We start from the raw sequence: 22,485 nt of genomic DNA on the forward strand, positions 1-22,485 counted from the left end.
ATTAGAAGAAAATATATAACAAATATGACAGATAAGTGGCTAATATCATTACTGTAAAATAGTGATTAAGAAAAACTGTCTTCATAGAACATTGGTAAAAGAAATGAATTAACAGCTTCTCCAAGGAAGAAATATATCTGCAAAAGTTCACATTCACTACTTTAATGTATCCATTACTTTTTCATTGTCATCCCTTCCTAGTCCAAGTTACATCTCTCACCATAAGTATTCTGCTAGCCTTCCAACTACTGTCCTGACTCTTCTCTCCGTCTGGTTTGATCTCCGTAGTGCAGCTGGAGTGCTTTCTTCAAAAGAGAAATCTAATCTCATGACTCCCTTTCTTACAGCCTTTTTGATGGTTTCCTGTTGCTTTTGGTTACGACCAGTCTAAACAAGGCCAGTCTCCTTTCCCCCTTATAGTATACCACTGCTCCCCTCTACTTCAGCTTCACTGGCCTTCCTCCACTAGATAGCATAGCACTCTTACACCTCCTTTGCACAAGTTCTTCCTTCTACTCAAAACCCCTTTTCCTCTCAGTCCATTTCATACTTATACTTTACTTGTTATTTTCTTCAGGGAAACTGGGTTTGACTTTCATTTTACCCCTTCTATAAACTTCTGTAACGCCATTTACTTCTTTTTAGCACTTCGAAGAGTTGCTGAGTATATGTGTGGGTGAATGTGAGAGATTTCTTTCCTCCACCTGTGTGTAAGCTTTTGCTCACCATCATATCCTTAGTACTGATGTGTTCAGTGAGAAAATTGAGCCATCATTTTTATGATCCTTATGAACCTAAATTAGCTCTCCTTAACTGGGATTTAGGAATTCAGGGATCTTATAACTACCTGAAATTATGTGTGAATTGGTGTTTGTGTGTGTGCCTCTTGGGGGAAAGAGTCCATGGTTCATCAGATTCTCAAACATCTCTAAATCTCTGTTATTATCTTTGGAATATTGTTACTTGTTACCTGTGCATGATTTTTAATTACGGCTTTTTCTTCTGAATCGTTCTGTGGCCATCTAATTTATAGCGTATTCAATTTCGCAAAATGTCTTTTGTGAAAATAAAAAGCCTGCCTACACAGGCACCTATTCTATTATGCTAACCTTCAGTGTCTTCTACCCTTAATATTTTTATTTTTTTCAAAAATTTTCCAAGGAGAAAAGCTGACATTTGTACATGACTTCTTGATTCTAAGTTCTTAAAATAACGTTTATTTTTGAGTATGTAAAATCTTACATTTTTAATTTTACCTTTACTTTTCTTTAAAAAAAAATAATTTGAACTTCACCTTATAATTATTTATAGCATTTTTTAATTTTGACCAGTACTTTACATGGACTTTTGAAGTGAGAATATTTAACTGACTTACAGCAACTTCCCTAACCTCAAGCATAGTACCTTGTTTACAGGCAATAATGAGCTAATAGTGTTGGGCAGATGAAAGTATGATAGCTCAACTTGAGTTACTTTATGTTCACAAGAGGGAGGGAGATCTCCTAACTGTTCACTTTTTTTCCCTCCCTTTCTGTTAGAACTAGAGAAAGGATGCACAATTGGAAACAACAGCGCCCTAGCATCTAGTGAATAAAGAATTTGTAAAATGAGAGCTGAATTTGCTCCAGTCATGTTTCTTTAGGCAGCACTGAAATGCAAATTCAGAACTAGGAAGGGGGGGCGCCTGGGTGGCACAGCGGTTAGGCGTCTGCCTTCGGCTCAGGGCGTGATTCTGGTGTTACAGGATCGAGCCCCACGTCAGGCTCCTCTGCTGGGAGCCTGCTTCTTCCTCTCCCACTCCCCCCTGCTTGTGTTCCCTCTCTCGCTGGCTATCTCTCTCTCTGTCAAATAAATAAATAAAATCTTTAAAAAAAAAAAAAAAGAACTAGGAAGGGAACCAGTCTGATCATGTACTTTAATTCCATAGGAGGGCCAAAGGCCTTTATATGAAAGAGATATTATTTTATTCCTGAGAGCAGATTACCAAGAAGCCCATTAGACAATTACTTTCCATTTCCTATAAGATAGCAAAGGTAGAATCCAAAGTGCCAGAGAACAAAGTGATTTGCCTCTACATATTGTAAAAGGTAAGAATGTCAAGAACTATATTTGTATGTTCTTTTGAAGTTACATAGCTCCTATTTCATAATTGAGAGCATAGTGCTTTTTAATATTTTTTTCCCAAAGTAGTAAATCAGGGTCTGTCCATAAGAAGAGAACCATTTTCTGTTTGGTTATTAAACTATTCTGGAGGAGTTTTGCTAGGTGGCAGCATATGCTCAGTAGTGATTAAGTTGTAAATAATCACCAAGCATTCTAGAATTTTTAAATTGCTGCTCTTCAAAAGTAAAAAAAAAATATATAATTCAGCAGTAAGTTATCATCCAAATGACCAAATTAGAATCCCTCTCTATAATTAATACCACAATAATTAATAATAAGTAATTATACCATAATTAATTTTGTCAGCTGTGAAGTAGTTCAAACGTATGGAAAATGATGTAACAAATGTCCCTATAATCTGCTTTTTGTATTTAGCAAGTGTCAATATCTTGCTATATTGTAATGCTTAATTCTACCCACCTTCTTCTCTGTCTCAGAAGTAATTCTAATTCTTCCACTGTAATTTTCTCATCCACATTTTTTTTGTAATTTAGTAACATATACCAGCATTTATTATGTTATATATGCCCATAGATTTATGTTATATATTTTTAAATATGCATGTGTTACTGTATTAATGCAGTATTATACCACAGGTATCATTATAAAAGTTAATTTTCAGGGCACCTGGGTGGCTTAGTCCATTAAGCTTCTGCCTTTGGCTCAGGTCATGATCTTAGGGTCCTGGCTCAAGCCCAGAGTTGGGCTCCACAGTCAGTGCAGCTTGTCCCTCTGAACCCCCTCTCCTGCATGTGTGTGTACATTCTCTCTCTCACACACACAAATAAATCTTTTAAAAAAACTCTAGAAGTTACTTTTCACCACACAATTTTCGTGTTTACTCATGACAATACATGCATATTTCCTGCATTGATTTATAATACCGCATTGCTTGTGCTTTATTTATATGCATTATTTTATCTCTTGTGCAGCACTTTATAAGGAACCCTGCAGTGAACAGTCTTGTGCAAAGCCTTTTCCTGTTGTTGGAAGTGTATCTTCTGGATGGATTCCTAGAAGTAGGACTTTTGTTAGATGTTGCCAGAGTTTCCTCCAGAAGTATACCAGTTTGTTTTCCTGTCAGCAGCATATGAAGAGTGCCTATTTTTTAACAGCCTCATGGACAGAATGTTGTCATGTTTTTTTTTTTGTATTGCATCTGATAGATGAGTAATAAGTAGAAGTTTTAATGTACTCTGAGAAACATAGGTACACTCAAGAGTTTTCTTAGCACAAAAGCTCTCTCAGAACAATGTTAGCTTTTGGAATAATTGTTTTCTAATAACCATGTGTTTTTGTTAGAAGTTAATTTAAATGCATAGCAAAGTCAATGAATTACCAAAAGAGGCTGTCTGGTTGACTGGCTCTCAGATAGTTAACTGTCGGTTCAAAGTAGTATTTACTTCTGTCTTTGGACCATAGTTTGCTCCCAGCTTTATAAATCAGAAACTTGCCACCCTTGTCATCCCAAACTATAACTCATTTTTTTCAAAAGCAAATTCACATTAACCATAGCTTATAAGAGACTATAAAAATGAGGAAACTAGTTTATTAAATATTTCTAATGTAAGACAGTAATGCTCATATTGTAAAACATTCTTTTACTGTCTACTGACTATGTAGACTACTTGGAATGTAGAACCGTAGAAAGGGGTTTTAGTGGTACAGTTCATTGTTGGGCTGTGATACATTTGTTGGCATAATGTAGTTACTCCAGTACAAACTGGATTTCTCTTCTCTGAACTGGGGAACGCTTCTTTGGAATCTCCTTCAATTAGACACTGCCAGCTTTTGCCCTTTGTGGCTCCCTGTCCAGTGTTTATGTTGACTCTTCCCCGTATGCCCCCATGGTCTTTTCCCAAGCAGGTGTATTAGCTTTCCACTTAATTTAGTTATGCTCCTCTTTTAGTTATGCTTGGGTACTGTCTACCCAAGAAGTGATCCAGGTTCCATTACTGGGTTGAAATTGTACCAGGTCAACAGAGGGCATCTGCATTCATAGGTTCTCCTTGACCCCTCACTTTCAGCACCTGTATTGTGTGTCTCTGTGTCTTTGTGTGTCTGTGTGTGTGTGTGTCTTTTTCTTCTGTTCTTATAAATTAAATACATTCTTTTGCTGCTTGGAGACCCTCAGCTTGGGTTTGGCAGTCTTACTGATGGTGACCTACAGATTCGTCCTTCAGTTTCTTTCTTCAAGCTCTTCCCTTTCACTTTCTTTCATTTTGTTTCTTCTTTTGTCAGCACATTTCATTCCATTATTATGCCTCTATTTCTCCTTGCTCTCTTTCTCTTTCCTTTCATCCTTCCCTCCCAGACAGTATCCTGCTCTTTTCACATTTCTAACAATGGTAGTTCTATTTGCTTTTGGTTGGAAAGCCAAAGCACATTGCCCTTAAGTAGTGCATTGGCCTTCTGACAGTGTTGAATGTTTTAGGCCAATTTGTTGACTTGTGGGTTTTCTGTCAACCAACTTCCTAATTCCTAAGTGCAAATGAATTTTGAATTCTAACTGAAAGGTTCTTGGTACCTGTTTGTCAGTTTTGCAAAAATAGAGTTGAATGCTTGAAGAAAGCTAAGTGCTTGGGGTAGGCAATTGTGAGAAAAATAAAATAATATTTCCATTGTTACATAAAATGAATGTACTTATTTTTCTAATATATTAAACAAATTTTCCTACTGCCTGCACACAAATACTGGAAATGTCAATAAGCTAGAAAAGGATTTTTTGGTTTTGGCATGAAACTACATACATAAAGCATTCCCTTTTCTTTTAGAATTCCTTAATGCAGTAACGACAAACATAGTACTTCTTAAATTGGAATTTTAAAATTGGAGTTTAGCTTTCCCATGATTGGAATGTAACTGAGGGCCAACTCTGCTCCCTGCAGTTTATTAGTTAAGTTTGGTTAACAGTAGTTAGAGAATAGCATATAATCATCTTATGCACCTGCAGGATACAGCAATTAGAAATAATTGTTAATGTATTTTAATGCATAATTTATCACTCACTATTAATTTGTCTTATAAATGACCTTCAAAAATGTGTCATAAACCCCCATTTTGCTGCATATGAAATGTAACAATTTTGGGGCGCCTAGGTGGCTCAGTCAGTTAAGCGTTTGCCTTCAGCTCAGATCATGATTCTCAGGGTCCTGGAATGGAGCCCCATATCCGGCTCCCTGCTCAGTGGAGATCCTGCTTCTTGCTTTCCCTGTGCTGCTCCCTCTGCTTGTGCTTTCTCTACTGTGTCAAATAAATTTAATTTAAAAAAGGAAAAGAAATGTAACTTTTTTTTTCACTTAAAATCTGGTGTAAGTGGCTTTTTATTATGCAAGTATGAATTTTTTTTTCTAAACCTAACTTCAAAACAAATTCCAAAGGGGTTTAGTATATCTAGTGGGAAAGAAAGCTGATTATGCTGCACTTTGTTAATGTATTAGGCATTTGAAACCATGAATGAACAAGTGAGTATTACAACCTTTCTGGTCATTTATTTACCAGGTGTTAATTGAAAACTCACACTATACCATCAGTGTGTTAGGTGTTAAGATGTGATGTTGAGTAAAACCAGACATTTGACCCTCATGGAATTTATGACCTACTGGGAAGAAGACACATCAGATTGTAATCAGATTACAAGTAAAATATTGAACTTAAATTAATAGTTATGATAAGTTCTAGATGCAATCCTCGGTACTTATAAAGGGGAATTTTAACCCTCTGTGGAAGGACAGAAAAGATTTCACTGAGATATGACAGTTGAGCCAAAATCAGAAGGATGAGATGAAAGAAGAGTAAGAAAGAGCATTCCTACCAGAGGAAACAGCAAGTGCAAAGACCTGGTAGTAGGTGGGAGCATGGTAAAGACAAAGGACTAAAAGAAGGCCCATGTAGCCATCCTAAGACAAACTGGAAACCGCCAAAGAGACTTAAGCTCTGTCATCAGATCTGTGTGTTAAAAATGTATTCTGGGGCACCTGGGTGATTCAGTCGGTTAAGCGTCTGCTTTTGGCTAAGGTAATGATCCCGGGGTACTGGGATTGAGTCCCACATTGGGCTCCCTGCTCAGTGGGGAGTCTGCTTCTCCCTTTCCCTCTGTGGCACGTTCGCACTGTCTGTGTGTGTGTGTGTGTCTCTCTCTCTCTGTCAAATAAATAAATAAAATCTTTTAAAAAAAATATTCTGACTCAGTTGTGGATAACCAGCTGGTTGGAGAGGGGCAAGAGTGGTTGTAGACAAACCAATTATCAGTAACTCACCCAGGAGAGCTAGGAGGTCAAGGTAGGGGGAAGAGTGGTACAATTTGGGATATAATTAGGAGATAAAATTAACACGACTTGGTAACAGATTCATTGTGAGGGATTTAGAAAAGAGAACTACTTAAAATGAGCCCTAGGTTTATAATCGAACAAAAGGATTGTTCTTTTCCCTGAAATTTAAAACAACAAAAAAGGAACACATTTGGGGGTGAAGAACATGGGTTCAAGCGTGCATTGTAGATGATTTTAAGCATTCTTAAAAGGAAATGTCAAGTAGACAGTTGCACATATAGGTCTGGAGCTAAAAATTCTTAGCTGAAGGCCAAAATTATTGAGTCATCTTGTTTAGGTGGGAAATTACAATATACACAGGTAAGATCACTTAGGTCTAAAAAGTGTATTGTGAAAAGAACAGTTGGCTTAGGACTGCCCCTTAAACTTACAACTGGTTAGAGGTGGATGAGTCTTGAAAGAAGACCAAGGTCAAGTGACGAGAGAGGACAGAGGAAATGCTGGAGAGTATTCTGTCATGGAAGGCAATGAATAAGTGTTCCTAGAAGGAGAAAGTGGTCAGTGGTGTCAAATGCTGCTGAGATTGCAAGTAAAGTGAAGCCTGAAAAATTCCTGTTCGATTTGAGGGACTTTTAGAAATCATTGGTGTCTTTCGTAACAGCATTTAGAGGACTAATGGGAATGAAAATCCAACTGGGATTATGTGCAAAAATAGAGTTAGGGAGTTCGAGCCACTCTGAAAGCTTGGCTCTGAGACAGTTGACGAGAGAGGGTACTCCTAGTGATCTTCATAGTGAGAATGTTTTGGTTTATCTCTAGGGAAAAATGAGTCAAGCACAATTAAGAATCAATAGAAACAACCATGTAGAGATTGACAATGCTGAAGTAAAGGGGTAGTCTGTGGTAAGGGTTCTAAGAAGGCAGAAAAGATGAGATCCAAAATACAACTCGAAGGTGAGTATCAGATACTGTGTAGGAGAATTTGTCAATAGGTAGGACAGTAGGTGATACAAGTAAATTTGCATTCGTGGTGTTGGAAGGTGATGGTTCCCCTCTGATATTCATTTTCTCCATAAAATTGGAAAAAAGAGAGGAAGAGGTAGGTCAGATGTTTTTAGAAAGCAGGCAAAGGTTTAAAATAGTCATTGTAGAAGGAATTGACCAAAAAAACATAGTAGGTTTGCCAAGAGTGTAGGAGCCCATTTCATGTTAGTTACAATGCATTTAATGTAGATAGAATGTCTCAAGTATTTCTGTGGTAAAGAACTCAGGATGAGGGTTGCCTGGGTGGCTTAGTTGGTTGGGTGGCTGATTTTTGGTTTCAGCTCAGGTCATGACCTCAGGATCCTGGGATCGAGCCCCTTGTCTGGCTCTGTGCTCAGCGTGGAGTCTGCTTAAGGATCCTCTCTCTCCCTTTCCTTCTGCCCATCTTTGCGTGTGCCCTTTCTCTCTCTCAAATAAATAAATGAATCTTTGGGGGGAAAAAAAACAACTCAGGATGATGTTTTCATCCAGGATTAACTAGAGGGATGCTAACAGGAAGGATAAGAGAGTTTAGGTATTGACAAATGTTGATCATGTACATAAACTGAATAAAAGGAGGAAAATTTAAAAGAATAGGACTAATCATTTAAGAGAAAGTAGAAGGGTCAGTGAGCTGTTGGTCCCAGTGAAGTCAAAGGCCGTGGTGGTGGGTGGAGTTGAACAAGGAAATAGGCATTGTGATCTCAGTGTAGAGTATTTAAATTAATGGTTATGAAAATGGAGCCCTTATGAGTGATAACAGGGCCTACAGTGTGACCTTGGACATGGGTCCTGAGACTGAATAGATTTAAGTCATGAGGAAAAGAAGTCATCAAGTGAGGATATAATAATGGATAGTTATATTACATAGACATCTACATCACCCAGAATGGTGGGAAAAGTTAGGACAGAGATAAAGTGTAAGCTGATTGCCAGTATCTTCACTGAATAAGGGGATGAAATATACTGAGGGTAAGAAACGGTGTTATAGCCAAATGCAAGAGACTGGAAGAAACAGGATGATGTCGGTGTTGCTATTTTGGCAAGGAGAATTTGAGGGATTGTATGTGCCAGGCACTCTCACAACACTTGGAAAAAAATTATCTAGGTACCACAAGGTCCCTGTCCTCTAGGAGTGCCCAGACTATAGAAAAAGATGGTCACATGAGCATTTAGGGACAGTATGGTGAGATGGATGCTACGTACAAAGTATAGTGGGAACGCGAAGGTTGGAGGGGTTATCTCCATCTGAAGAAGTCATTGGAAGACTTCCAGGGAAAGATTATATCTTACCTGAATTTTATATAGTTCTTAAAGTGGAGAAGGCGAAGAAGGATATTATAGGAGAAAGGATAAGATAGATGACTGCTAATAATGACAGGCAAAATATAAACTCAAAATGATAGCATCCTGTTGTGCTAAGTACTGTTATAACATGTAGTTCTTCATCATTAGAATATTTCCATTTCTTGGCCAGTCTTTCCATTTTTTTGTTCTTAGAGTTCAGCACTGTTGTCTAATGGGATGATTTAAAGCATCTGTCTGTGTGCATACGCATGCACCCTTGTGTTTTTCACATTTCTTTTAAAGTTACGCTTGAAATTTTTTACCAGAAACAAATGCAAGGGTTGCTGTATAAATAAGTAAAATATTATCACTTTCATACATTTGCTTTTGGTCATATAAACACTGATTCAGTAAATTAAATTCTTGCCGTTATGGGTAAAGCTCTGTTTTAAATCACAGGGGCGAAAAGATGAATGTGATGCTCTCTGATCTCGGGAACTCACCGTTTATTATGTTCCAAGCACAAAATATAAGTGCACTATCAAAATACTAATCACCGAGAATGCTGTGACTTTTTAAAAAATCATAGCTTGGTTCTCTTTAGTCCTCAGACACATTTTTAGAATGTTGATTTACTCCTTCACTGTTTATGGAAGAAGTTTGATTTCATCAGACTGTGAATATGGTTGAAAATTTGGTTAAAGTGACTAGACTTAATCTGTACTGTTAAGACTCAAAATAAAGTATGTTTCTTCTCGAATTAAGAGAGAACCTTTCTAATTTTGGTTTTATTCCTCAAAGGTTGTGAAGATGAGAAAAGAAGTGAAGAGAATCCGAGTGCTGGTTATCCGAAAACTTGTCAGGAGTGTTGGCAGACTGAAGTCAAAAAAGTTAGTCACTTGTAGTCATGGTCCTATGACTAATAAAATGTCAAAAGTTGTTTTTATTCAGTATTTACAAAATTGAGGGTGGGACCAGGAGGAATAATTAAGTATCTTACTCATACAACACTTGGTTTTATATGGAGAGAGGCTCTGAGTGGGTTACACTGTGCTGTGTCAGCATGTCCTTGCATGGTTTGGGCCACATTGACTTAAGGTACACAATGAATTCTGCTGTTTTTTCAGAGCTCTCCTTCTGGTCTTTTCAGAATGAAAGTCCTTCGGAGTTATTTATGTTTTACGTTATCGGAAGTTATTTCAAGATGTTGATGTAGTTTAATCTAATAATACCTTGAATCAGTTAAAAAGATTTTATATCAGTTTATTCCTTGAATTGCTAAGTAATTGGAAGTCTTCATTACCTTGTGCAAGTGTTTATCAAAACATTATGTTCCATCTATTTTTTAATAATATTTTGTAGTTTCCTTATCACTAGTATTAGAGTAAGCCCGTTAACAGTTTTTACACTTTCAGCATGAATATTTAGTCTTCACATGTATTTTGTTCCTGATTAATTTCTTGTTCTATCATAAATGACCTTTCTCTCTGATGTAAGCAGGTATTTCTTTTTATGTATTCCTTTAATTCCAAAGAACAAAGTTTTATTTAATAAAATTATATCTGACCTTTAATTGTAGCTTATGAAGGTTATGTTACATTAAATGCAAGGTGCCATTAAGCAGGTGATTAAAAAGTATTATTTGGCCTTCTCATTAAGGAATTAGAAGGCCAGCTGTCTCTCAATAGTAATAGTCATTAATATAATGCTAGATAACACTCACATGTCCCAAAAACTTGGGTTTGTTGATGGAATTGGTGTCTGTGTTGGGCAGTGGGGATGTTCAAGGCAGTGCAGCATGATGATGTTTGTTATTTCCACAATGTAAATATTGTTTATTTATGCTTTTCTAAAAGAAATGAAGAGCCTTTTCATTATGATTGGAGTCTAAAATACATGCTTTTCCTGGGTATATATTTTCATGTATTTTTTACAGGGGTACTGAAGATGCACTGTTAAAAAACCAGAGACGGGCACAGCGATTGCTTGAAGAAATTCATGCTATGAAGGTAAGGCCTTGTGTGGGTGTGTATATCTATGTGTGTTTCTGTGTCTCCTCTCAGCCTGCTCTGTGTGTGTGTGTGTGTGTGTGTTGTTAGTTATTTGAATATTATTGCCAGTTGACTAAGACTTAATTTTATGGGTCTGTTTGGGGAAGAATGTAGCACATTTAGAAAATTGTAATAGGTTTAAGCTTGCATTTTTTCCATGTTCTTTACTGAATTTGTTAAAGTCCTAGAATAATTTACATCAAAACTATGCCAAACTAAACTCATCTATGTTTAATAATGCCTTATGCCTGAGATTTTTATTTTTACTCTACTTTTACCCATAAAGTCTACATTAAGTTCGAGAATTAAAGCGTTCATGCTATTTGGTAATGCGGACGGTGATATTGGCGGCTGACATCATGCTTTGCCTATTGCCAACTCAATAAATTTTTGTGTGGTGGTGTCAGCGTTTTATTCAGCTCTGTAGTAACTTGAAATAAAATTAGTGCTGGACCAAAATGATCCGTATTTTTGTTTCTTTCAGCCAGACTCTTCAATAGCATAATTTTTAGGTCTTCTCACTGCTCTTACTTTGTGGAAACTTTCATTTACCAAATGACATACTATTAAATGTCTGGGAGACTGTTTCATTGCAGAACTTAAAAACAACATTTGGTACCAGCAATTACCTTAATTGCAGGGTCATTTTGCATGTATGTTTTAACTATTACATTTTGGTATAACTTCCAAGTTTGGAGATAGATAAAAGAGCAAGAGAATTCTCTAACAATATTTTAATTGAGTTTGATCATCAAAGCTTCTCACCATTTTTTCCTTTGGAAGGGATGATAAAGTGTTTTATAGGACAAAGTTATCACAGTTAATCTGACGAGAAATAGAGGTGGGACATGATTCTTTGTGTGAGTTATGTTTTTTGTGGAGTATTTTTATTTGTCTTATGTTACACAGGTCTGCAAAAATCACAGAATCCATTCGCTGTATCTTTCTCAAAGTTTCAGTCCCCCTTTTATCTAGTCATTCAGTCAAAATATTCTATATGTGGGTCCTTATTACTGTTTGTGTCACTATAGATCATACATGATGTAGGCTTTTTCATTCCTTTTCCCATGAAATTCCTCTGAGAAATAAAATCTTTATAGAGATTTTTGTTTTGAGTGTAGCACTAAGATAGGAAATTACGATTTATCCCTTTTTCTCTTTCACTTTCTCTTAACCAAGGTCCTTACTAAATTACATTCCTTACCTAAATTTTTCCCTATAATTTCTCCTGAATAGTCATTTTTGCAGTCCTAAATTATTCAGATGCTTTGAACTACTGCGTAACTGCTGATTTTATTTTACCCTGGAAAGGATATATTACATACAATAAGCCTATATACAGTGTGTGAAGAGTTTGAGATTAAAATATATTTGTTAATCTTCCTTTCTGTAGCTCTTGATAGTAAATTTAATTTAATTAGAAAGAAAAGTCCTGTTTGATCTACATGTGAAAGTTGTTTTCTGTTATTCTTAAGCCTCATCAGCAGCAGGAAATCAGGCTGAATGATAATTAAAGTTTATAGGTTTACAAGATTGCAGTGTTGTGATCTTATTTGTTTGTTTTCCTAGTTTACTATGATTATTTAAGACCACTGTGGGATCATTGCCTCATAGAAAATTCATAGCCTGTATTTTCCTTGCATTTGTAAAATTTATAGTGTATGGATTCGAATTCTTGGTAGTAGTGGTCTAGATTGGATACTCTGACATCAACTTCTTTCATAATGCTGTTTAAAAACTGGACTACATTTAAATGTAAAATCCAGAATAAAAAGTGTACTAGGAAGACTGTACATTTTTCTTACATTTGAAATTTTATTTCTCATTCATGATTCTTCTACAAAATTAGGCTACTTTTCTAAAAGAAGCAAATGCGTGGAGGATTTTTTTAAATTGAACAGTCATTTGTGATTTCTTAAGGAAGTGTTCATTATCTACATGGGAGTATCAAAGAAATAGTCAGAAAACAGAAAACTTACAGTCTCAATTAAATTTGGAGAAAAAGCTCTACTTATTTGTTTTTCCAGATGATTTTTTCCTGTGGCTCATATACCACTACATTTTTATAGACTTGTTCATGACATATTGTCCTATACTTGCTTTCTATGATAATAGGGTATTTTGTTGCAAGCTGACTTCCTCAAGAAGAAAACCTGAGATATTTTTAGAAATAGGAGTTTGTGTTTTCTGGCCAAGAAAAAAAAATTCACTGATCTTTATGATACTATAAAATCATAGGTTCTAATTTTATAGACTATAATGTATGAATACCAAGTCTTTGCTGCCTTTTCTAATAGTATTCCTGCTTTCAGCTTCAATGTTAGTATAAGTACTGTCTTCCAAACAGTTCTTTTTTCTTTGGAAATTAAAGTAGCTTATCAGCTTTTACAGATTCCTGTTAGTTAGCTAGAAAAGGAGATGGTAAAATTAAGACATACACTGAAGTCAATCAAAATGTTCAAGAAATTCCTTCGTAAATAGTAAAGGTTAATGACTGGCTTTTACTGAGCTTTTACTACGTGCCAGGTACTATATTGTGTGCTTTATATCCACTGTCTTATGAAGTTGGTATCATTCTGGTCCCAATCTTACAGAATATGAAATGGAGGCTTAGAGAAGACAAGCAGCTTGCCTAAGGTCAAATACCTGTTATTTAATTGTGCTGCTTCAGTCAGGCAAGAACTTCCTGAAATATATCTAGATTCTACTCTCCTCGAGATTGGATGAGAGAATCTAATAATAAACTTGATATTTGGCCTCTAGGGGACAAAGGTTTAACGATGTGCGACATGTTTTCAGATTCTTTAATTCCTCACAACTAAGTATTTTCAGTTACCTCTCTCTGCTTAGTTTTTTTTACTTGTTCCTCGTTGAGGCTGTTCCTTTTCGGTATGTTAGATATTCCTGTACACTGAGAACGTGTGGGTTCTGTGGGACCTTGCTCTGCCTGCAACCCTTACTTCTCTATTTTAAAACTTTCTAATTTTGTTTCCTTCTTCCCTTCTTTTGATGTGCTCAGGTCTCCTACTCAAACCAACCTTTGAGCTCGCATCAGCTGTTAGGATTGCCTGCTCTCATGCCCCTTCATAGCCAGTTTCTAAGTGCTTGGCAGTAGTGGAGCACAAATAGGAAAAATGGTGTAGATTATGATAATATTTATATCCTGTCATTTGGATTTCACCCCAGCTCTGTAAATTACACAGATTCTTCTTTCATAGGACATGTTTAGAAGAGTTCTGGGCTGCAAACATCCACTGGATTATAGATTTATCATATAGTTTCATATATTAATTAACCTTTTGTGACATTTCTGATTGTATTTGCTTTTTAAAAATTTGTTGAGAAATTTCTCTGTAATTTCATATGCTTCTGGTTGTTTTCTCCAATGAATGTCATAGGGCAAAAGATGCCTTATTTTTCCTGGAAGGGTAATGTGTTAATTAGTTGTATCAAATTAACATTTAGTTCACTTATCCTACTAAAGTAATAGTATTAATTAAGTTATGATCTAAGGATCATAATTATTTCTGACAGTTTCATCTTTTGCCTGTAAGCCAATACAAAGAATCAAATCAGACACATATACAGAGATCCTGCCTACAGTCCAGCTTTACTAATAGTTTCAAGGCTATGCAGTCAGAGGCACATGAAGCAAGGAGAGAGATCTGGGATTCTGGTTGATTCCACATGTGCTTCCTTTCTACATCCTTCCTATAACTTTCTGGCCCAGAGTAAATGAAGTCTCTAAATGAGGAAGTGTAGTTATTACCTCATAGTAAAGAGCATTTAGATTTTGAGACTTCTCCATTCTGTTTCCCAGGATTGGCTGGCTTAAGTGATTTTCTTCAGTGGGCCATGCCTCATAAGTCCATAGATTTTTAGGTTTGTTGACTGTAAGCCTCCTTACAAGGGACAGCCTCCTAAGAGCATTTTTTAGGTAAGGACTTTGCTCCTAACAAAAATCATTAGTCTGTTTACCAGGAGGACCAGTTAACAGCATATTATTAACAAGTATGTTAAACTCCTTCACCTACTCTTCCTGGAGTTTCTTCCTGATAAAGAAAGTGAATGGATCCCAGGACAACTGCGTTCATTCTTCCCTGATTTGTAATAGTCTTTTGGCTTTTTTGTGTGTTTGTTTGTTTATGTTTCCCTCCAACTGTTTGGAAAATATTTCAAACCTATGGAAAAATGGTAATTGCACAATATAATAAGAATAATACTGCATTGTGTCATATCCATGGTTACCCCTTTACTAGTGATGCTGAGTTCTAGTCATTTGGTTTGGATGTCTGCCAGATTTCTCTGTTTTAAAGGCACCTTTTTCTGTTTGCAATTATTAAGTAATTTGTGAGGTAATAACTTTGAGACTTTGTGAATATCATGTAGTCTTTCATCCAGTAATAGACGTTCTGTGGCTAAATTAGTTAACAGTTTTTTATTGTTACTGTTTCTCTGCTGGGATTTTTTCGTTTCTCTGATAAGGTCATAACTCATTAAGGGGAGTTTTTACAGATATATACGTGTATGAATCATTGAGGATATTGATAATAGCCATTTTTGCCTATGGAGAATGAGAAGGCATCTCTGTTTCTTGTTTTTTCCTGTGCTGTGTCCTTTTGGATTTTACCCTGGACATTATGGAAGTTAACAGAGATTCTGAGTTTGATTATTTTTCTACAAAGAGTGGTTGTTTTAGCAGTTAACGTTTTGGGTTAGGTTTTACCCGCAAACTTTGCTTTGCAGACGGCAGCTCCAGCCTCAGTTCACATCTTTTCTGTTTCATGGACCTGCTTTGAATCAGTTCTTTGCATGAGTGGTTCAGGTTTAAGAGTCTCTTAGGTGGTTCTTTCCCTTCTGGGTTTCCCCTGCTCTCTCAGTACTAGTGTCTAATGGCTGTACTCTCCACACTGACTTCTGCCACTGCTCTTGACCATGTGGACTGCAGTTTTCCTTAGGCTCCACTCTGAAGAGATGATACTTACTTGTATAGTTCCCCATCTTTACGTACGGATTAGTCAGCTTAGACTCACTATCAGAGTCTTTCTGCTTCCATTTACTCTCCATCTCCTTCAGTCAGGGCTTTTTCTAGTATGTCCAGGTTTTATGGTTGTTGCTGGGGGAAGTGAGGGACAATGGGATTAATTGTATGATCTGTTAGTATCTTAGTCTCCTACCCAGAAAAGAAAGTGTTCAAAGTTAGAAGTAACTGTAAGTAGCAAGGAAAGAGGCCTGACCACTCCAAGACGCTGTAGATTTAGATCTTAGAGAGATGAGGAAGAGTAAGTCAAAGAGACTGAAAAAGTATAGCGAGGGGAGGAGAAAGAGCCAAGAAAGTGTAGCATCTAGGAAACCAAGAGAATGTTTCAAGAAGGGAGCGATGAACTAGGTGGTTTTGGTGGCGGTAGTGTCTTCGAAGTTAGCAGTATTATTTTCAATGTGCAAACCCCTTTATTTGATCATAATTATTGATGGGTTTCTGAAGTTGTATTTCCTCCGTGGCCTAGCCTACTTTGCAGAACTGTGCTGATAGAACCAAAATGGTTTTTGTTCTTACTCGTGATCCTGAGCATTCCTTCCCTCCTCCCCATCCCCGTCCTGTTTCTTATCTGTAAGAAGATGTCTGACAAATGCTTAAGGCTGAATTTGTTTCAAAGTCCTGTTTTCTTTCTTCATCTCTGAAACCTGGAAGCTGCAGACAGTAGTCCAAGTACAGAAGAAGTGTAATATTTCTCTTTCTCATTTACTTCCCAAATTCCTTGAACATATGTGTGTTGTGATCTTTCATAGCTACAGGTTTTGCAACAATCCATACTGTGACTTATAAGTCCCTTTCATAAACCTGTACTCTTTATTTAGATTATTTTTCTCTAGTGCATTCAAGAAATCAAGTAATAAATAATTTCTTGAAACCTTTAGGTTAACTTCAAAGATCCCCAGTAAAAACTCAGGATGGTATTTTTACTAAGAGGGAGACAAGTAAGGTACTTCTCCAGAAGAGTGGCGGCATCTAGGCACCAGGAGAGTGGTGCGACCTGCGTGATTATTGAATTTTTCTCCTTTATTTCTACTTGTCCCATTACATTTTCTCTTCTCTTTTCTCTCCCTGTTTGCTTTTCTCTTACTGCAGTTACTGGTAATATCTATTCTGGTGGACACTTTATTAAATAGCTCATATAATAGGTGAAGGGATAGACTGAGGAATGTAAAAATCAGTGGCTCTTGGACTAAGGTGAATCTGAAAAAATATCTCTTGTTGGAGAGGACATTACTACACGACAGGCAGTCTTATTCACTGTTGGTGAGCATAAAAGGTCATGTGCCCTTTTGACACAGACACTTGGCAAAGCGTCTACTCTGTCTGTGCCCTTTTGCCACAGACACTTGGCAAAGCATCTAATGTGTTTAATTTATCTTTTAATTACAAAGCCGCAGCTGACATATTTTTATATATTATCATACTACTACTTACACTCCTGAAATACTTTACCAAAATGGCAATTACTTATTTATTTTGTATTTTTGGTAGAGTAAGGCCTTTCTAGACATTTACCCTTTTAGCATCTAACATTTTATGATGGTAATAATTGTTTTCAATATGATCTTCCTTGTATTTTGGTATTTAAAAAGTAGCATATGGTGAAACTCTCTAAGGTTTATTTTAAGTCTTTGTTTCTTCAGAAACTAACCCTAGGCTTGTTCTTACTGGTCTTGGGGGCAGGGGTGGAGGTTGATTTTTCTTTTCCCCTTCTATTCAGGGCCAATCCCTCTTAATTTGCCATGTCCCTTTCTTTTGCTCCTTTTATTACTTATGCCTTATTTCACTGATGGCTTCAGACTCTTCCTTAATGTGGTTGTTCCTCAGCTAATATGCTTGTTTAGTTTGTGCCTGAACACCTATCATCCTCCTCTAACTGCCTCTCACTGTCTTCTTTTCCTTAGTAGAATAGCTTCTTTGTTCCTAATAGTATAGCCACTGTGATCTTGACCTCCTCACCTCCCGTTCCCCTAGCACCCAGTGAATTTAGCTCCTCCCTGCCTGTTGATCAGTATCCTTAAATAGGGTTGACTCTGACCCATACGGTGGTGTTCCCCTTCATTTTCTTTCTTTCTCACACTAAACTCTCTGGCCTGGCCACTTGCAAGTTTAACTACCATCACTATTCTGGACACTATAATCTTTCTCTGAGGCAAATCTTTCCTGTAAGACGTGCACTCTTATATTTAGCTCCACTTCGGTGTTTGCACATGCACCTGAAACTGAACATTTTACACAACTCACTGAGCTAAGCTACAGAGGCCTTTTGTTAGGACAGTGGGGTTTAAGTCTAAGGGCTGGAACTCAGTTTAACCTTGCTGGGGTCTATAGTCGGGATCTAGAGAGCTCTCAGAAACTTAGCTGGTTCATGTATGTGTTTCCTTCTTGCCCCTTTTCCCCTTCATTATGTGCTCATCTCTGCTTTTCCTCAGTTTCCACCCCAACCCCTCTTCTCCCTCTCTTTCTCGCCAACTCTCCAGACAGTTTTCACTCCCTAGGTGTGTCCAGGCCACCTTACAGTGGCAGCCTCGACTCCAGAATCCTCACACCTTCTGTTCAAAGGAAGAACCTATGCTGGCTGAAGTCTTCAGCCCGTCCTGGGTTAGCTGTCCATCACTGGTCTGCCACCTGGGGTGCTGGGTGTGTTGTACAATACAGAAGAAACAGTGAATGAGTAGATATTCTGAAAGGTTTTAGTGCCTGAATATTGGCCCTAACATTTTATAACTCACCACAACTCTCTTTTTCAGATGTTCTTTTTTTCTCTTCCTGATGTTGGTTTTCACACTATTCATCCAGTTTCCTAAGCCAGAAATCTAGGAATCTCTTTGTATTCCCTTCTTCCTTAGCTACCTGACGGAGTGAATTTTAAGCAAATTTTTTTTTTTTACTTTTATTGGCCTTATTTAGAATGTCAAGGTTGCTCTGCATCTCCGTAGATAAGTAGAATCCTGACCCGTTACTGACTGCGAAGAGTCTAAAACCAGTCATTGTTTCTAACGTTAATTGTCAGCAATGGAAGATGAATAGACTCTTCATTTCACACTCACCTTAGCCATTGCTCTTAGACCATTTGCCTTCTAATTTAGTTTTTTTTACAGGCAGAACTCTTACTGCTTCTAAAGCACAGTAGGATGCCTTGATTTAATAGCTTTCTGTATTCAATTGTGACATTTGAAATGATAAACAGGAAGTCCTAGCGGTATTTTAAAAAAAGATCAGTATATACTGCTCTCCTCACACTCATGAAACAGCGTTTAGAAACAGATCATCACATTGGAATTTGGGTTTGCTTCCTGGCATGTGGTTTCTGCGGCTTTAAGCCAGCATTTTGAATAAGTCATATTCCTGAAGCCCTTAACAGTATTACATTATTAAGCTGTGTTGATATGAAAATAGTATATCAAGTCTCTGGTAGCCTTAAAATACTTTTATCTTTTAAGTAAGAGCATTTGTGGCACATAAAAGTGGTCCCCATCCTCGCTTTGAACCTGCTTGCTTCTATGTGAAAACAAAGGATAAGTTAGAGGTCCTTGTTGGCACAAGTGATGAAGATGTGATTAGCATTTACTGAGTCATTACACACACCTAATTTTAAAATAAAAAACTGACTTTGGAATTGCTTCAGTCAAGATCACCCTAGTTCAAAGAGAAGTGAGTGTGTAAACAGGATTGAGGGTTAGGAAGTAAAAAAGGAGTATCACATGACCCTTTAAAAAATATTTTTAATTTCTTTTTGTATTGTTTTTATTTAATTTTTTAAGTTTTGTAATTCTGGAAATTTGAACTTAAACCTTGGCAGAACATTCCTGCTAACTGTGAAAGTACCCAAAGCCCTTTTCAACTATTAATTTTAAAAATTTGGACAACCAATACCACTATCATAATTCCAGTGCAAAATAATGTGGTGTTTGAGAAAAGAGGCAAATATTACAACATACTTTGTTGGAAATCCACAATGGGAGAGAACAGGCCCTGGGGAAAAGCAGCAATAATAACAGTAAATAACTGGTCTTGCAAAATAGGATTTTCTTTTTTATTTAACTGGATGTCACCTGAATTTTGGTTAAATGGAGACAAATTACATTGAAACATTCACACTCATTAACTTGAACACATGTCCTACATTGTTAGATTCTTATTGTAACGGAAACCGTGTATGCTTTCTGTTCTTTCCTGTATGTTGGAATAACTAGTATTAGTGTTTAGGCTACTCAAAGAATTGTTATTTCGTGATAACAGATCTTACCGATTTCTCTTAAGACTCAGTATATTAAAATAGAAATTGTGGATTTTGGTTTAGTTAACAATAAAAATTATTCTTCTGTTCATCACAATCGAAGATAGCATTCCAGTTCATCAGTGATGATTTATCTTCTTAAAATCCATAAACTTTTCAACCAGAAAATAAAAACAAAAAGTACAAATGAAAAAAAAATATTAGGAATTTCCAGAACAGCTATTATAAATTCTCTATTATGTGCTCAGGTTAGTTAAATACATTTTAATTTAGAACCTACTGCTATGTATATAGATGAATAGATTTCTTTTGTCAGGGAACATACTCTTCTGTGGGAAACAAGCAACAAGCCTATGAATCTGATTAGGATACGTACTCTACCAGTATTATAACCACAGAGTGGTAGAAACCCAGAAAGGGATCAGTTAATTTTATTACTTACAGGACTTAGGGAAGACCTTAGTGAATGGGGGATACTGAGTTGCAGCTCTTAGAATAGATATGATTCTGCTTTGGAAAAAGCAGCCTCCATAAAGAGAGCACACCAAGAACAAAGCATATAGGTCTGAAAGTACGCGGTATGATTGGGTAGGAGTGCTCAGTTCTCTTTTTCTTGTATGGTATTTAGCACATTGAACTGTGATTCTTTCTTTGTATGTCACCTTTTTGAGAATAGGCTATTACCCAGTGCTAGTGCACTAACTGGCAAAAAGCAGACATTCAGCAGGTATTTCCTCGATGAATTCATATCCTGGATGGAATGTGGTATGAATGGAATCACAAACGGTTGATGATAATGACCACAATGGTAAATGAAATCAAGCTGAAAGCCTTTGAGGAAATGTGGATTGTCAAAGGTTTTTGAGTAATCATATTTGTTTTCTGGCAAGATAAATCTGAAGGACTATGAAAGATTGATTTAGAGGGAAAAGAGATTGGAGGCAAGATAACTAGATAGGAAGCAATTACTGACTTAGTTTTTTCATGCATGTTTATTAAACCTGTCTCTATGGAAGGTTGTATGCCAGAGGATTTGTTGTTCCTGCTCTGCAAAAATCTAACACTATCAGAGAAAGAAGCTGGTACACACAGTTTTAAAAACAGGGTTACAATAGGTGCTTTGAAGATTTTAAAGAGCAAAAATTGCTTTTAGCTAGTAATCAAGAAAGGTTTCCTGGGAAGGGTGACCAGTTATTTTAAAAAAAAAGAAATATTATTATTTACCAAATTGAGTATTTCCTTGTTTTTCTTTAATTGTATTCCAGTTAGATAGCAGGATACAATGCAGCGACTTCACATCCCAGACTTACATTATTATTTCTAGCACAAGGAAATTCAACTTCGTATGTTAGAACGCTGCTGCTCATAAACAACTTAGTAATAATCTTAGTTGGTGGTTGTTGAGCGCCTCCTCTGTGCTGGGCGCTTTGCTGCAGCCTACACGTACTCGTCCTAATCTGCATAGGAGCTCTCCAAGGTTCCTCTTTGGCTCCGTGTTACTGACTTGGAAAACGGGGGGCTTAAGGGGATAATTGCTTAAAGTCACACGCGCTTGATAGATAAAACCAGAATTCAGTGCAAATCTGTCAGAATCTGTGGTCCATGTTCTTTACTAACCTTAATCTCTTTAAGTATTAAATATATAATTATATCAAGGATAACTAGGTATTATAAAGAAATGTGTTTTTGCATTAAAATTTTAATGATCACTATTAATAGAAAAGCAAAAACGATGAAATAATATATCATCATTGATTCTTGGGAAAAAAAATGCAATCTATTCAAAATTTGACATAATTAGGGTAGTTGGGCCTTTCTAAAAGGTAGAGTGCTTTATTATCTATAGAAGATTTTGTGTGTGATTTTAGCATTTAGAAATATTATCTGGAAACTAAATACCAAAATAATTGCCTTGGAACCATGAATTAGTAGCAGTGATTAGGTTTCAAAAAATTTTCATTTCTTGCCAAATTTGGTATTATATTTAAAACACATTTGAATGTAATATGATTCTAATATTAATTGAAGTAGTCTTTTTAAACCATTAACACATGGAGGTATTATCAAGAAATGAGTATGGATTTTATTTTCATATGCCCCTAGAAAAGATTACAGAAACTTGAAGATTCTAGAGAAAATACTTGAAGGAATAACAAACAGTTTGACTTCCTTGGGACTTTGGAAGATTTTCCTTTATTTTTTTTAGTTAAAGACCACTCTCAGCACATTCCTATATTCCTGTTAGCACATCTCTGTATCTTAGTCATAATTCCAAAATTATAGGAAAAAACTGGCTCAGTCACCTAGTGTAATTTCCCTAAGGCATTTCGATGAATTCCCAAGTTGATTCACTGTGAGGGGGGAAAATGTGCTATAGGCTTAGGTAATTGTCCATTAAGTTTGAGGTTTTGT

The 22,485-nt window shown here is 36.5% G+C and overlaps 1 protein-coding gene across 2 annotated transcripts in view; it reads left to right on the forward strand.

Moving 5' to 3' along the window:
* SRFBP1 (serum response factor binding protein 1) overlaps window positions 1-22,485 on the forward strand; it is a 62,199-nt gene that overhangs the window by 2,108 nt on the left and 37,606 nt on the right. For both annotated transcript variants that reach the window (XM_026507822.4, XM_057307073.1), the window contains exons 2-3: window positions 9,546-9,634; window positions 10,681-10,753. In XM_026507822.4, the coding sequence (XP_026363607.1) occupies window positions 9,546-9,634; window positions 10,681-10,753 (162 nt within the window). The remainder of the gene's footprint in view (window positions 1-9,545; window positions 9,635-10,680; window positions 10,754-22,485) is intronic.

This window comes from Ursus arctos, unplaced genomic scaffold (assembly GCF_023065955.2).
Source record: "Ursus arctos isolate Adak ecotype North America unplaced genomic scaffold, UrsArc2.0 scaffold_5, whole genome shotgun sequence".
NCBI lineage: Eukaryota > Metazoa > Chordata > Mammalia > Carnivora > Ursidae > Ursus > Ursus arctos.